The sequence below is a fragment of the Anticarsia gemmatalis genome, chromosome Z (genome assembly GCF_050436995.1).
Source record: "Anticarsia gemmatalis isolate Benzon Research Colony breed Stoneville strain chromosome Z, ilAntGemm2 primary, whole genome shotgun sequence".
Classification (NCBI taxonomy): Eukaryota; Metazoa; Arthropoda; class Insecta; order Lepidoptera; family Erebidae; genus Anticarsia; species Anticarsia gemmatalis.
This window is the reverse complement of record NC_134776.1, coordinates 21,293,596-21,308,373: the sequence shown is the minus strand read 5'-3', so window position 1 is coordinate 21,308,373 and position 14,778 is coordinate 21,293,596. Positions and strand designations below refer to the sequence as shown.

General features: G+C 33.7%; 1 protein-coding gene across 1 annotated transcript in view; it reads right to left on the bottom strand.

Annotated features, from left to right (window-relative positions):
- Window positions 1-14,778, bottom strand: part of LOC142986197 (dipeptidase 1-like) — a 253,941-nt gene that overhangs the window by 157,298 nt on the left and 81,865 nt on the right. Inside the window, exon 2 of the mRNA XM_076134534.1 lies at window positions 11,169-11,231. Within this exon, the coding sequence (XP_075990649.1) occupies window positions 11,169-11,231 (63 nt within the window). The remainder of the gene's footprint in view (window positions 1-11,168; window positions 11,232-14,778) is intronic.

The window sequence follows — 14,778 nt, the reverse complement described above, 5'->3', positions numbered from 1 at the left end:
TCTGATTTCTAATTGAGGATCTGTATTTAAAAAATAGTTATAATGCTAGACAAGACAGATTTTTCGTGTTTCAATTTGTAATACTCGTTAGACGTCACTACAAAGTTGTGTGCTCTGTTTTGCTTAGAACTGTCATTTTAATCAAGCTATATTTTAAAGAGTATAGTTTACATTTTCTACGTCACGTAATCTCGATCTTAGTCATGGTAGAGTTTTATTTCATCTTAACGATTCTAACAAATTAATTTATTGTTGCATCCTAATCGTTACTAAATAGATTTAACAAACGTTTACTATATTTTATTTCTACCGAAATCCTTTGTATTTTATAATAAACAACTAACACATAGCATCAATATCTACTCAGTACTAGAACTTATATTTGGTAAAATTCATAATCTCAACATGTATTTACCATTAATTTCTTTACAAATCAAAACTGCAAACGTTTATCGCGAGAAATATTTAAGAGCCGATGTTCGACGGATATGAGAGAGGGAAAAAAACTATATTTTTTTGGCGGGGCCCCTGTTAAAACGTGCTCTGCATGAGAATGGGGCCCCGTTATTGAATTGTACGGGTTTAGTGCCGTTACACACGTCTCACAACGATTTCTGTCTTGACATATGGATGCCGCAGATTGCGGTATTTATTTTACATTTTCGCACTTGATTTTTTCATAAAGATTTTTCCTTTTCCTTTATTTTTTTGTTGAATTTTAAGACGAGAGCATTATTGCTGCTGTTACCAAAAAACTTACTATTTTTGGGTTTACATATAAGTTTATTATAAAATTATACTTTAAACATAAAGTAAAATATTTAAAACTGCGATATAATTTTGGTTACAAATTACAGTATAGTGTTTATACGTAACATCTTCGTCTTATTTCAAACACGAATACATTTAAGTTCGGATGAACTTAAATTGAGACAGTTAAAGTTCAACTCGCCCTAAACACACTTTCTAAAGAATAAACAAGCGATCTTAGTTTATTTTAACTACACATTTAACAATGAGCTTACTCAAATACAAACTGAACGTTGTAAGGTAGCACTTGAGAGAAATCTTTGAACAATGTCCTTTGGGCCCCAGGGGATGGGGACCCTCACGTAGGGGCTCCGTCAAAATAACATATTTGCACGCACTCACTTAAAGAACTTGCCGGTCCATTCGAGATTACTCTTTTAAAATATTCTCGTACAACTTTATGGATATTGAGAAGTTTTATGTTTTCATACAAAGTAAGCATTTTTATGAAGTTTCGGAAGGTTGAGTATTAAACAACAAGAATAGTGTTAGTATATTCTAGGGTCAAATGTATTTTTAAGCGTTTTGAAATACAATAATAATTGTGGAAATGCATTTTACTTTTAAACCGTTGACTTAATATGAGGAATTTGGCTGTATTTTTTAAGAATCAATAAACACTTTAGAACACTAGAACACTTTAGAATATTAGAATTAAAATGCTTTTTGTCCCACTGCAGAGCAAGGGTGTCCTCCCAAACAAGGCAGGGATTAGGCCTTGAGTCCACCACGCTGACCAACTGCGGGTGGGGTTATACTTCATTATTACTATCTCAAAGTAGCATACTTACTTAAAAAACTTACTTTAGTTTAAAATAAATATTTTTCTATTCATACGTATGCACAAATAATAAACTAAACTTGCATATCGAACTCAAGATGTTGCATCAAACTTCAAACAAGCCACGATACCATAAATTTGATTCCCGAAAGTGCAAAGGAGTTTCCATCACTTCAGAATTCGATTTTCAAACCCTCCTCAAACATTTGGTTTTCGAACCATGGATCCTCAAACATTTGATTTTCAGTTGCGCTGTTTACCGTTCCACATTTGAAATTCAAACGGTCGATTTTGGAACATTCGATTTCGGAAATGGTCGGTGGTCGTTGATTGTTGGAAAGCCGGCGGTTTCCCGCGTAAATCTTTCATTTGCGACGTGGCGGCGAAAGAGAACAGACTTTTGTGGCTATTTGTTACAAAATAGCTAGGAATCTATTTCGAGTATACATGGAATGCACTTTAGGTTTAGTATTTGATGAAAAAACGCGCGAAATAAAACACTGTATAATTTTTCAGCAATATACGCTTAAAGATTTGATTTTTTTTTATTCTTACAGCTGTTATTTAACAATTTCCTCTAGAAAAAGCTTAATCTCAAACAATGATTAGCTTTCATACTGTCTCTTGCATTGATTCACATTCTGCGCGATTATCACGTATCTCAGTTGACAATCAGTGTACGCCAAATTAATAGTCACTATTCTGTACATTGCTGCTTTGACGTGACGTGTTAATCACAATAATCTAAGGGAGAAAACAATGTACAACATAGTGGCTTTCAAATAGATGTCAATTGAAATACATGACGCTGATCATTGGCTTGTTACTATATTCACACACTCAAAATCATATGTCTGTAATGCACGTTGAATTTTAAAACAAAAATCACTAACCTAAAATAAAAATTAATCGAAAATATGTTCAAAGTAAGTATCGTATACAACGGTTAGCTACTATCTAAACACTACTTTATATAATATTATATACAGAATTTAGCTAAAATATGGTAGCACATGGACATCAAAGTGCAGTCTGTAGAGGAACGAAAATGGAACGTAGAATTTCCGAAACAATATCTTAGCTCTCCTCAATGTAGGAGTCAATGAAAGTGCTTGCTATCGATACCTTTATACTGTTAGGATGCTTTTACACTAGTTTGATGTATTTTAGTACAATTAATAATATTATCATGTAACTGTATGTTGGCTATTTAAATTTCTTTCATATTTGGTGAAATATAGGAAGTTATTTTGTAGTAGAAATAGTTTTTTCTTGACACGAAGTTGGATCTGAACTTTAGCCCCAAAGTGACCTATATTTTACGTCCCCTAAATCATTTACATTATAATTATGATGATGTAGCAAATGTTATTTAGGAATAACTTGTTGCTTAATATCCCACTGTTCTGCTTGGCTTATTTTCTTCTTTACACCGAGAACGATTCCAACGTATGGCAAGGTTGTTGCAACAGACGGTCAATTTTATTGTTTTAGAATTTAAAAATATTTTGATCATCTGTAATAAGTCATCGGCTAAGACAGAGACTAAAAAAATGTTATTAATAATGTAAAAATAAATACGAAGCCAGTAGTTTTTAATGACTTGTGACATTTCGGCACTGGCACCTATTTAGCTTTTATTTATTTATTTAGGAACAATTAACAATCATATGTTACAGTGGTACGTAAGTCCTAAAATTAACGCTTAACAAAAAAATGATCCACACCATTGTTCGCGTATTAATAATCTTGATACAAAACTTAACAAAAATTGTAATCTCTCGTTTAAGCCTAGTCTGTACTCCCTCTTATATCCACGAAGGTCCGTTCCGCCGTTCAGAATGAAAGATTTACGCGAGCAACAGTAACGTGCGACAAAGGACTGGAGGGCTACTATTGGTCCACGTCGATCGGAAATCGAATCGAGGTGAGTCCGGAAATTGCGCGTAAATGTTAGGTTATCTTTATTATTGTTACGTAAGGAAGGGTAGAGAGATTTATTAATATGATATACGTGTATTATATATATTGTTTGATGTATTTTTATATTTGACGGGAAACGAGTGTAATTTTATGTATGTTTTCATAATTTTTGTATCGTGAGTTATAAATGTGGTTATCAGGTATTAGTATAGTTATTAAATCATTAGAATAACTTTAGTTCTCTAATGGCGTATGTTTTACAACCAGACTGATCCTTCTCAAAAACACACTTTCATTAAAACAAATTTTAATAACTTTTTCCCATTTGCCAATAAAGAATCGGCCTTCAGTACTATATAAAAATTGTAACATGTAAAACAATTTTGTCAAGTTTAAATAAAATCAAACAAAAAAGAGCAATACCAAAACTAGGAGTTGAACCCAACGTTACTACATTAAAATTTGTACGCTCGGATCATCGAGAGCTTTACACCGGTGTCAGAGCTCAATATAGAACAAGAGGGTTACTATTGGTAAATCGAGTAACGAGAAGCGAATCGAGTATCGAGAAGGGAATCGAGTATCGAGAAGCGTCGAATTCGGGAATCGTACGTAAATGTTTTGTGGTTACAGACGTGCGGATAGACGTTAGCTATTTAGAGATGTACGAATATTCGAATTTGTACTCAAATTTCAAACGGGAGAATAGATTTCTTGCTCTTTGCTTTTAATGGGATTTACTGTAGGAAAGTTTCACTGTATCTTTTTAAAATATAATTGTCTATCGCTATGAACTTATTAATCAAAAATATTGTTTCTTTATGGGTTGTCTTTGAGAATTTTTAAATTACAGCAACATATTTTAAGATATATTGTTACTGCTATATTAATTATAGTATTGTTTCATATAGTGTTATATTTTTAAGGGACTTTTATAAGTTACACTGCGATCCTTTAAACACAATTATAATATTAACAACATCAGTAACAAATAATTAGAAATTGATTGGTCCAAAAAAAATTTTTTATCTAATAATATAGTCACCTAAGTATTCATTTAGACATGATTTTTATTTAACCTCATTAGTATTATAATGTAACGGGTCTTATACGCGATTGAAAATTTAAAGGTTTGGATACCTTATTTGCTGCCCGACGTTCAGTCAGTTCGTGACCACGGTCGTTGTAATGCGATCGAAACGTCGGGCAGCAAATAAGGTATCCTAACCTTTAAATTTTCAATCGCGTATAAGACCCGTTGCATTATAATATTATGTGTACTAGTCGCGAGAGTTTAAATAACCTCATTAGGTTAGTTACTGGTTACTTTTTTATTTAGATTGGAATCATTATTCCAATCTAAATAAAAAAGTATTTAATATAGTATTGCAAGACACCAGTCTACATCTAATAAAACAAAAAAGGCTACACATTGGCTAGCAATTTCTAACAGAGTATTCTTAAAAAATCAATCTTTCAATTCTCTTTTTTTTTCATCTTCAATTCGCGAACTCATGGTAGCCTACAAATCCCGGCGGACTGAGACAATACTCAGTTAGTTAATGGCATTCATTTTGATTTATCGATGAACTATTGTCACAAGTTTAATGCTATTTTGAATAAAACGTTTCTATTAAGAGCAATTGCGAGATTGAGAATTGTTTGTAGGTTTTTGAGGGTTTAAAGGATAGTAATTCTTTTAACTGAAGTCGATAGTTACCAAGATATTGATAATGCATTTACTGTCAGTTTCAGTGAAGTATTTCCTCCCATAAAAAAGACTACAGTATCGAAATATTCTTTAAATTTCTGGTCAGACACCTACTACCGAAATAATAGCTAAATAGCTTTTGGGTACCACATTATATTAGAGGTATAATTGAGAGTTTTTTAAAAATATATAGGTAAGATTGAATGTATTTTTTATATTGAAGACGATTTAAATAATAAATAAGAAAACAAGAGCTTACTGTAGATTCCTGAATTCGTTATACACTTAAACCCACGGCATGTCGTTTTCACTAATAACCCCATCTCTATTACAAGCGCCACATAACAATATCTATTAATACGTGCTTCTAAACACAATGACTACTAAGTACTAAAACGTTTAGAATTTCACAAACCTCAGTACAATCGTGACTTTAAAATCGCGTAATTTGCTTCCCTGACCTGAATACTAGCTGTAATGGGACCAATCCATACTCAATACTAAATTCAAATGCGGCAAAAGAAAATCGTCGGCGTTCCATGGAAAAGTTTAGGCGACGGCTACACTGGCGGCTCAGTGGTCACTGGTCTAATGGTGATATTCGGAGTTCCGCGTTAGTACATTGTCTAGATATATTAGAGGAGCTCGTGGCTTAGTTAACGACAGCCGCGTGGATCGATCTCTGAGGTTAAGAAAACGCTTGCCGAGGTTGTTCGGTGGCCCATCCACCGAACAACCTCGGCAAGCGTTTTCTGACCATCTTACACATATCGAGTTCCTCCGTGTTTTGGAAGGCATGTTAAATTGTGGGTGCCGGCTGGCATTTTCGAAGACCTTTGACAGTCGTTAACAGTAGTCAAAAGCTTGAGTCTGACAACCAGTCTTACTGAAGGGTACCGTGTTATATCCTAGGTGGGTCAGATAGTCGCTCCATGTAAAACATTGGTACTCAGCTGCATCCGGGGAGACTGGAAGCCGACTCCAATATAGATTGGAAAAAAGGCTAGGCTGGTATATTGTCTAAATATCTTAGAAATCCAAAGGTGCCGCCGGGCAACTTAAACAACAACGTTACCTTATAGTGAACGAATTAACGTCGACTTGGAAAGACATGCAAAGGAAAGAAGTGGAAGACTACTGCGCTTCGATCACTCGATTGGTAGATCTTTGTAGATCAGCAAACCTTTACAGTGCGTCTACCTTCTATTTGATTTATTCTTCAACTATAACTTTGAGGTATGTTTGGTCGCAACAATACACATTTTTTATTTCATAAAAACAAAACACTGCACTTAATTAAATACATAATAATTATACTCTCGCTGCGTCTGTCTGCTTTCAGCGTGTGATCAGCTTACAAAATACTTCGAAGAAAAGGCTCTAGTCTTTAATTTGTTAAGGTTTTGTATTAAATAACTATTTAATCCGGACAAAGCCGATGCAGGTTGCTAGTGTTCTCACAAGGCTCGAACTTTCTGGACAATGTGCTCGGTGCCTTAAGGCCGCCATTACACTATAATATAACAATGAGGAGTAAAGTTTAACTATATTTACCCCTAGGGACCGGTGAAGTGCCGCGTCGACGGTCATTTGTATTGATGTGGGTTCAATCTGAATGCCTCACGATTATTACTCTACATTTGTATACTCGGCTCTATTTAGGAAAAAGTTATTTAGTTTGCTATTAGGTTGAATTTCTCGCTTTAAATGATAACAACCGGGACCGCCCTTTGACGCACGTTTACCCATCTGTGGAATTATCGCGCCAAAGGGTTGCTTAACCGATTCATTGCCACCTTCATTTTCGTGAACATTTCAGCCAGGCCCCATTCATTGGTCGGTGGCTCACCATTTGAGCCATCGGCCTCCCTGAAGGATGACTCAACTGATGAGTCATTGGCTCCTTGTAATGATTTAATGCTTTTCGCCATCATTCGAGCCAGTCTGACAACCAGAAACGTGTTACTGTGTTCTCCTATTCGAATTTGTGGATAATAAAAGTTAATATGGCGTTTCAAGGTAGTATTTGTTGGTTTTAATGAAATATTGCAGAGGTAGTAAACATTTTAGTAGTATTCAATCATTATTTATTATTGTAATATTATTTGTAGATAATCAGGACTACGACGATTTTACTGAATGTAGCCAGGCAATGTTTACTGATTTCCATGATCAACAAATTGAAGATAAAGAAAATCAAGGTTTTCCAAGCTGTAGTCAATCGATTTTACAAAAAAGTGTACCAAAGAAGCGTCCATTCACTCAATCTCGTAATAGTTGCAATGTAGTTTCTAACAACAGTTCAGATACTAGCATTGAAGAAATTTTGGTTTAAAAAATATTCAAGATGTTTTGCGGCAGTTATACAAAAGGTTTATGACACCTGACTAATAAAAATATTCTCTAAATTGAAGGGCCAGGTCTGATATTCACGGAAATGTTTAATGAGATCTGAAAAATGGTAGTTTAAGTGTTTTTTTTTTTTTAATATCCGTTTTTATACAATTTTGGTTTGACTCACCAATTGAGCCATCGGCCTTCCTAAAGGTTTTTTAATGACTCAACTGTTGAGTCATTGGCCATGAATCGGTTAACCCATACACAGCAAGCACCCAAGCAAACACCCAAAGTATAGGGGTAAAGTATAAATCTCAGTTAAATTTGATTCTTCACGAATTTACTAATAGTTTTATGAAACAGATTTGCTTTTACTACAAAAATGTCATGTAAAACTCAATGGCCAACGGCCAGTTTCTATATCAAAAGTGAAAGCCAAAGTATAGGGGTAAATTTAAAATGACATTCTAATTTGTTTCTAAACGAATTAAAATAAGTCTCATATAGAAGTCAATGGCTTTAGCTGTTACTTTAGATATGTATGAAGAAACTGGCCGTTTATCTTACTGTAGAAGGCCGTAAGAAAATTAAGAAACATTTATCAAAATAATTTCTATATAAATCTAAAACTGGATCTCTACATAAAGCCATAATGTGTCTAGGAAGCGGGTTTTTAAGATATTAAAGAGATTTAATTTCACAATGTCATGAGGTGGCTCGGTGCCAACAAACTCCAGATTTAAAGGTTCACTCGACAATGTTTCAATAGAACCTTCGATAGATTTTGTATCAGAAAGTATTGGCCCCGTTTATGGGTTCACCGTAGGAGCTGGAAGTGCTTTGTATGGTTAGAAATATTGATTTAATAATAACTTTGTACATACAGTCAACCTGGGTAACTTTGAATCATTTGGGTAACATTGACAGTGGGAATTTGAACTAGTTTCGATTATTTTTTCATATGAAATCAACACAATTGATAAAGGTTTATTTTAGTTTTGCAAACTTTTATCAATTGTGTTGGTTTCATATGAAAAAATAATCGAACTAGTTCATATTGACCTTAGTAGTTGCATGGAGATAATAGTGTACAGTTCATCATGCCCAGCCTTTCTACCAACTATGATGGAGTGTGCTTCCAGTCTCACCGGATGCAGCTGGATACTATTATTTTGCATGGAGCGACTGCCTGTCGGACCTCCACAAGTTACCTACTGCACTAGAGGTAGATAAATGTTCCTCATATATTATGAAAGCGCCAGATTTTTCTATATTTGATGTTAGTGCGACGACCACAGTCAGTTAGACCCACAGATTGCAAAAGGTTAGAGGGTTCAGCAAGTTTTGGTACGGACACACGGCAGATGGGTAGCCGCTTCGTGATACCTACACAAAATACTATTTATATCATAATAATGTGGACACGTTAAACAGGCTCTAACTGTTGTTATTGAAGATTAAAACCGTTAATCTATAGATCTTTAGACGGCTAATACAACTTCGACTCTAATTTCGCATCAAATAAAACATATGGAAAAAATACTAATTAAATCATCAATATACATATTATTATAACTATATGGAGTAGGTGCTTTTGTGAATTACTGAGCAAAATATTTGTTTATATTGAATACAGACAAATCAATTGAAAGCACTATAATCAATTTATCATTAATCATTGTTTTTTGCTACTATAAAAACATATACAAAGCTTTGTAAAGCGACAAACTCAAAAACAAATAATATTAATATTCAACAAGCCTAAACAATGACAAAACAATACGAGGATTTTGAAAATAAACGCATTTGATTCGTTTTATTTCACAATATACAAACATTGCTCTTTTTATTGTCATTCATGCAAATACGCGTGTATTTAATTTGCATAGTTTAATCAACACAATTGACGTATGTATGACTTCTAAATTATTGTGAATACAACTGTAGCTATCGGCTATCGATAAATTTTACACGCAAAATTTGATCAGCGCCTCTACCGGACTCTGTAAGGACTATTTTGGCAGTACTTTTTAAATGCCAAACTCTCGATACTTGACAGAACCGACTGTAGAGAATTGCGCTAGTGGTTTCGTGTATTAAGAAAATTATTGCTTTTCGTCCTTTTATTTTGGTTTTGGAAAAAAGTTTCTCAACAAATGGATTTGTACCTTCGGTTCTTGTAGGCCCGTTTAAAACCAGTTTAAAAGAAAACAATAATTAGACTACATTTTTGGTTCAGTTTATTTTTCTATTTTCTAAAAGTATTCACAACGGAGACTATTGTAAATGCAAATTGTACAGTAACGAAGCAAGGCTTTAAAATATTTTACGCGGCAAGTAATTTATTTAATATTTGCATTTGTATACGATAGATTATTTATTTAGATCTAATAGCTAACAACAAGAGTACAAAACAGCAGCTACAGTAATACACGAACTGCTCATGTCTTTCATCAATCCGTAACTTAAAAAGCGATTTTTGCATACATATTACGTTATCCGTAGTCAGTGAGTACGAGCGTCCTAGGAGCGAGGCGAGGCCATTCATTAACTCTTTCGTTCTCGCCGGCCTTTGTATTATGTTTATACCTGCGAAATTGCAAAACTGCCTCAGCGATCACAAAAAATAGTTTTCACGAAGATTCATTATTTTTTGCCAACAAAAGAACCAGGTTTTTGTGATAAAATGTTGTAAATAAATATTATAAAGAAAAACTTTCTTTGTTTGTGTAAGATAATATCTGACCGCTACAGAAATGACTGAAATATGGGCTTTAATATAGGTTAATGAAAATAAAGTTATTTATTTTGGGTATTGAGAGTTATGATAGTCAAAGATACAGTGATACAATTTACCGCCACTTCGTAAGGTAGGGCCAATGAAAAGAGCTGGCTAGATTCTCTTGGCCACTCTTTGTAATCCCCAATTAGAAAGTTACAATTGATAGAAATGAAAAAAAAAAAACATTTTAATCTCCAATTTGATTCACGCTATTTTATAGAATTAAAAAATGTTTTCTTTTATTCACTCTTTTAAGAAATGAAAGAGAGAGGAAACATAGCATAAAATCTTTTTGGTTAAAATATACGTTAGAAAATTCGAGTAACGCAAACTGTAAAACTACTGAATCTGAAAGTTAATTCATTTATATCCATATCCTTGATTAACTTAAGCTCTTTCTTATACCAGGAAGTAGTCAAAAGATTACGCGAATCTTTCTTTACTAGACGAAGTTAGTTTTAATAAAATTATTTTAATGTATCATAATATGTCTTCCACTTTTATAAATTACTTGACCAGGCAAACGCTGTTTTGCAATATAAATAAAAAAAAGGGTTATGAAAAGCAGATGCTGGCCCATTCTCAGACCTACTCAATATGCTCACAAAATTTCATGAGGATCGGTCAAGCCGTTGCGGAGGAGTACGGTAACTAACATTGTGACATGGAAATTTTATATATAAGGAGACTAAAATTTTATTTCCGTAGTTGACCAGTTTGGTGGATTTTTCTTGCCAACCAATAGGACTGCCATAGATCAAACATTTATTTTACCATATTTCTTTAGCTTAAATTAGTAATGGCTGAAAATATTTTCAACTTACCGGTCGCTGCTTTCAAGCGTTTTTTGACCGCAGGGTCAATGGTTTCTCTGGTACGATTTTCAGCTGTGGACAAACAGAGAAAATAAAATTTAAATATTTTTTAATTTTTTTATTTCTTTTGAAGACAACTCCCGCGCTATGAATTGCTCATGTGTCGCGGGGACTTTTACAAACATACAAACAACGGACACAAAACACAACCAGACCCGAAGTATTTATTTGTGGTTAGCACAAATAATTGTTCCGTGTCGGAACCGAACCCACGCCCTCCCGTCGCATTGAGCCACGGAGGCAGTCAAAATCACACACGGTAAAAAGGCCTTTTTTCCGTGTCTATAGATATAAAGTTAGCAAGTTTTCGGCAATCTTTTGGGAATAAAAGGAAGCATTTCCTCGTACAGCATCGCGAGTGTTTGTCATTAGCCGTGAATAATGAAACAGATCGTGAGTGATACTGACAATAGCGAATACATTCTTAATGTTGCTGAAAGGAACATGTCTTTAGGGAGATGTTGATAAAATGATTTAGAATGAAATTGAGCTGACATGGAAATTCACTTAAGTGGGAGATTAAGAAAAGTAGAGGATTGACTTGTCATCCGGGTTTTATATTTTTTTACTTTTTTTTTAGCGTCTCTTGGTCGGTTTGCCGGATACATTTTTGAAGGCAATTTATTCGGCAAAATTGTAGCAAGTATCAAAATATATAACTGTAGTAGTCAAATAACGATTTGTTTGATTCCAATCCGAAAAAAAATGTTTACGATTCACATTCAGTTAATTCCTAAGTGTTTTATAAATCTATGAACGTAACTCGACATAAATAAATGTCTTAATTAATTGACTAACCCCCGGTTTCGAAAGTCCCGGTAACCGGGCATTCGTTAGATAAGTCATTTTAACACTTTCAACAACGGCTTATTAAAAAAGTCATTTATAAATATCCGTCGCAAGGTAATATCTAATCAAAAAATCTATTACTGGCAATCTATATCACATCCAAGCTCTGATAGCCTTACCTCACCGCTCACTTTAGTGCATTCTGTCTACACACACTTATAAAAATCAACCTTATCTCAATAGTTTTAAGTTCAATTTACCAAATGACTTCTAGAAGGTGATATAAGAAATGAACCTGGATAAACCCATAAGGGGTTTATTTAGCAATGACCATCAATCCTCAGTCATAACTGCCTGTATAGCTTTCCTTAATAACAGTTTTTTAACTACAGTTTAAACCGTAGTTAGGATTCTGTTACTGGAGATAAATGAAGCTAGCGTGGAAATGCAATTAAATATGAAAATGGGAGTTTTATAGAAATACTTTGGAAGACGATAAATGTCTTAAATAAATGGTGATCAATGCCACCTAATTAATTGCTGCTAATTTTATTTTTTTATTAATGACGTTATGCAGTTTCACGTTCACGTTACATCTGATGGCTGATGCTTTTTGAAGAAATTTGGCAATAATTTATGAGGTATATTAAAATAAACCATTTATAGATAGGTCTTACAATTAATTGTTTAAGTATGAGATCTATTCAAACAATCGTAGGATATGCATGTTAATCTAACACGCTATTTATAAAGCCCTTTGACCTACATTATACTGATAAAATTTGTAAGAACAAAACTCAACCGAATATCAAAACAAATCAGGGTTTCCTAAAAAAGAATATTTTTCCAAGAAAACTAATATAAAACCCAAGCCTACATTGACACTAGGCCTTATTATGATTCAAGGTAACAATGACGCATGAAAAAATAAGATAGCACGCTCTACTTTATTTCAAAAGATATTGTATGAGGAAAAAATATTCTTAAGTTATGCGAGCACCGTCTATAAAGAATGGTGTTAGATTTTTCACAGTAATTTAACGAGTGAGGATGCCAGAGGTATTCCTTTTCGAGAATTTTAAACGTTCCGCGCGGAAAAATTTGCAATTTTTAAATTATGAGGCGAAATTTTGCAAATTAATGCTTTTGTGAAGATTTTTTTCTATTAGATTACTTTAAAATGTTATACTTTTTGGGGAAAAGTTAAAAGCGAAAATGTTTAGATGAATCCGATTGGCTCAAGCCGAACGAGTGAGTTGAGTCGGTTTTGTTGTTCGACAAATATTGCCGAACCGAACGTGCCTGACCGAATTATATACTCATACATATATTATTATATAAAATTCTCGCGTCCGATTCTCATGAAACTTTGTGAGCATATTGAGTAAGTCTGCGAATCGGCCAACATCTATTTTTCATGCTCCTAAGTTACACTTATTTATTATGGCAAAACAACGTTTGCCAGGTCAGCTAGTATTATTATAATAGTCGGTTCGGCACGGCAAGCCTAACTTATTAGGTTTATTTTACTATGCAATAAAATTGTTTCAGTTTATTAAAGTATACATCTAGCCAGTAACAAAGGGACTTGCTTTTAAAGGATCAGTCTCAAGCCGTCAGACGCACTAAGAGAACAGAGGAAACGCGTGTCGGCTTCCTTACGATGACATTTTTAGTGGTTTAAAGCTTATTTCAAATTTAATATTTAATAAAATACGTTGTTTACATTATTTTTTTTATTTAAATTAGTACTTTGCGTTTGAAAAAATATATTTGGATAATTTACAAACGGTCATCTAATTCATTCAGAGATTCTATCATTGAAATTATGCAAAGCTTGTGCTATGGTTATCAGATAACTCATAAAATTACATAAATACTTCCCAAAACAGATTAATTTACAACCAGGCTTAGGATTAGATATATGAGCATCATAAGAATATAAGTTCTTAACACAAATATTTGTCCGAGGAAGGATTAGAACCCACCACACGTGGTTTTATTATTGTTTTGTGACCACGCTAACCTTTACTCAATTATTATTGTTATTGTACTACGTATTATTGTACTAGCTGACCGACGCAACTTCGCTTGCGGCACATAAAAGAGAATGGGTCAAGATTTTCCCCGTTTTGAAACATTTTTTATTGCTTCTCTGCTCCTATTGGTCGTAGCGTGATGATATATAGCCTTCCTCGATAAATGGACTATCTAACAATGAAATAATTTTTCAAATCGGACCAGTAGTTCCTGATATTAGCGCATTCAAACAAACAAACAAACTCTTCAGCTTTATAATATTAGTATAGATTATAATTATTCTTTAACAAACATACAAATAGATAAGTGATTTTCAATACACAGCATTTGTTTATTTTTGTTTCATGTAGAAACTGTTGCACAGTTGCCTATACTCGATACAAACGTATAGCTCGCTCTGAATCAAGAGCGAACGAGTTTGATACTTGAAATGTAAAAAATATAGTTCTATTGCAATACGATGATACTTGATAGCTACTTGAAACTCCAAGCAGCAGTAGAAACATAGATAGATAAAATCTCGGCTCTTCACATATTACGTAGAAATTCATACAAACTTGCCTTGCTTCATTCACATTCATACAACTTGCTGTACATGAAAATGAACTACTCTCTTTCTACTCTAAATTGATGATGCTCCTGAAAAAGTCAGTTTTAGGAGCATCATCAATTTAATATGTGTATTTGTAATAGAAATATTTAATCCACATGACACATTTGCTGAATTTTT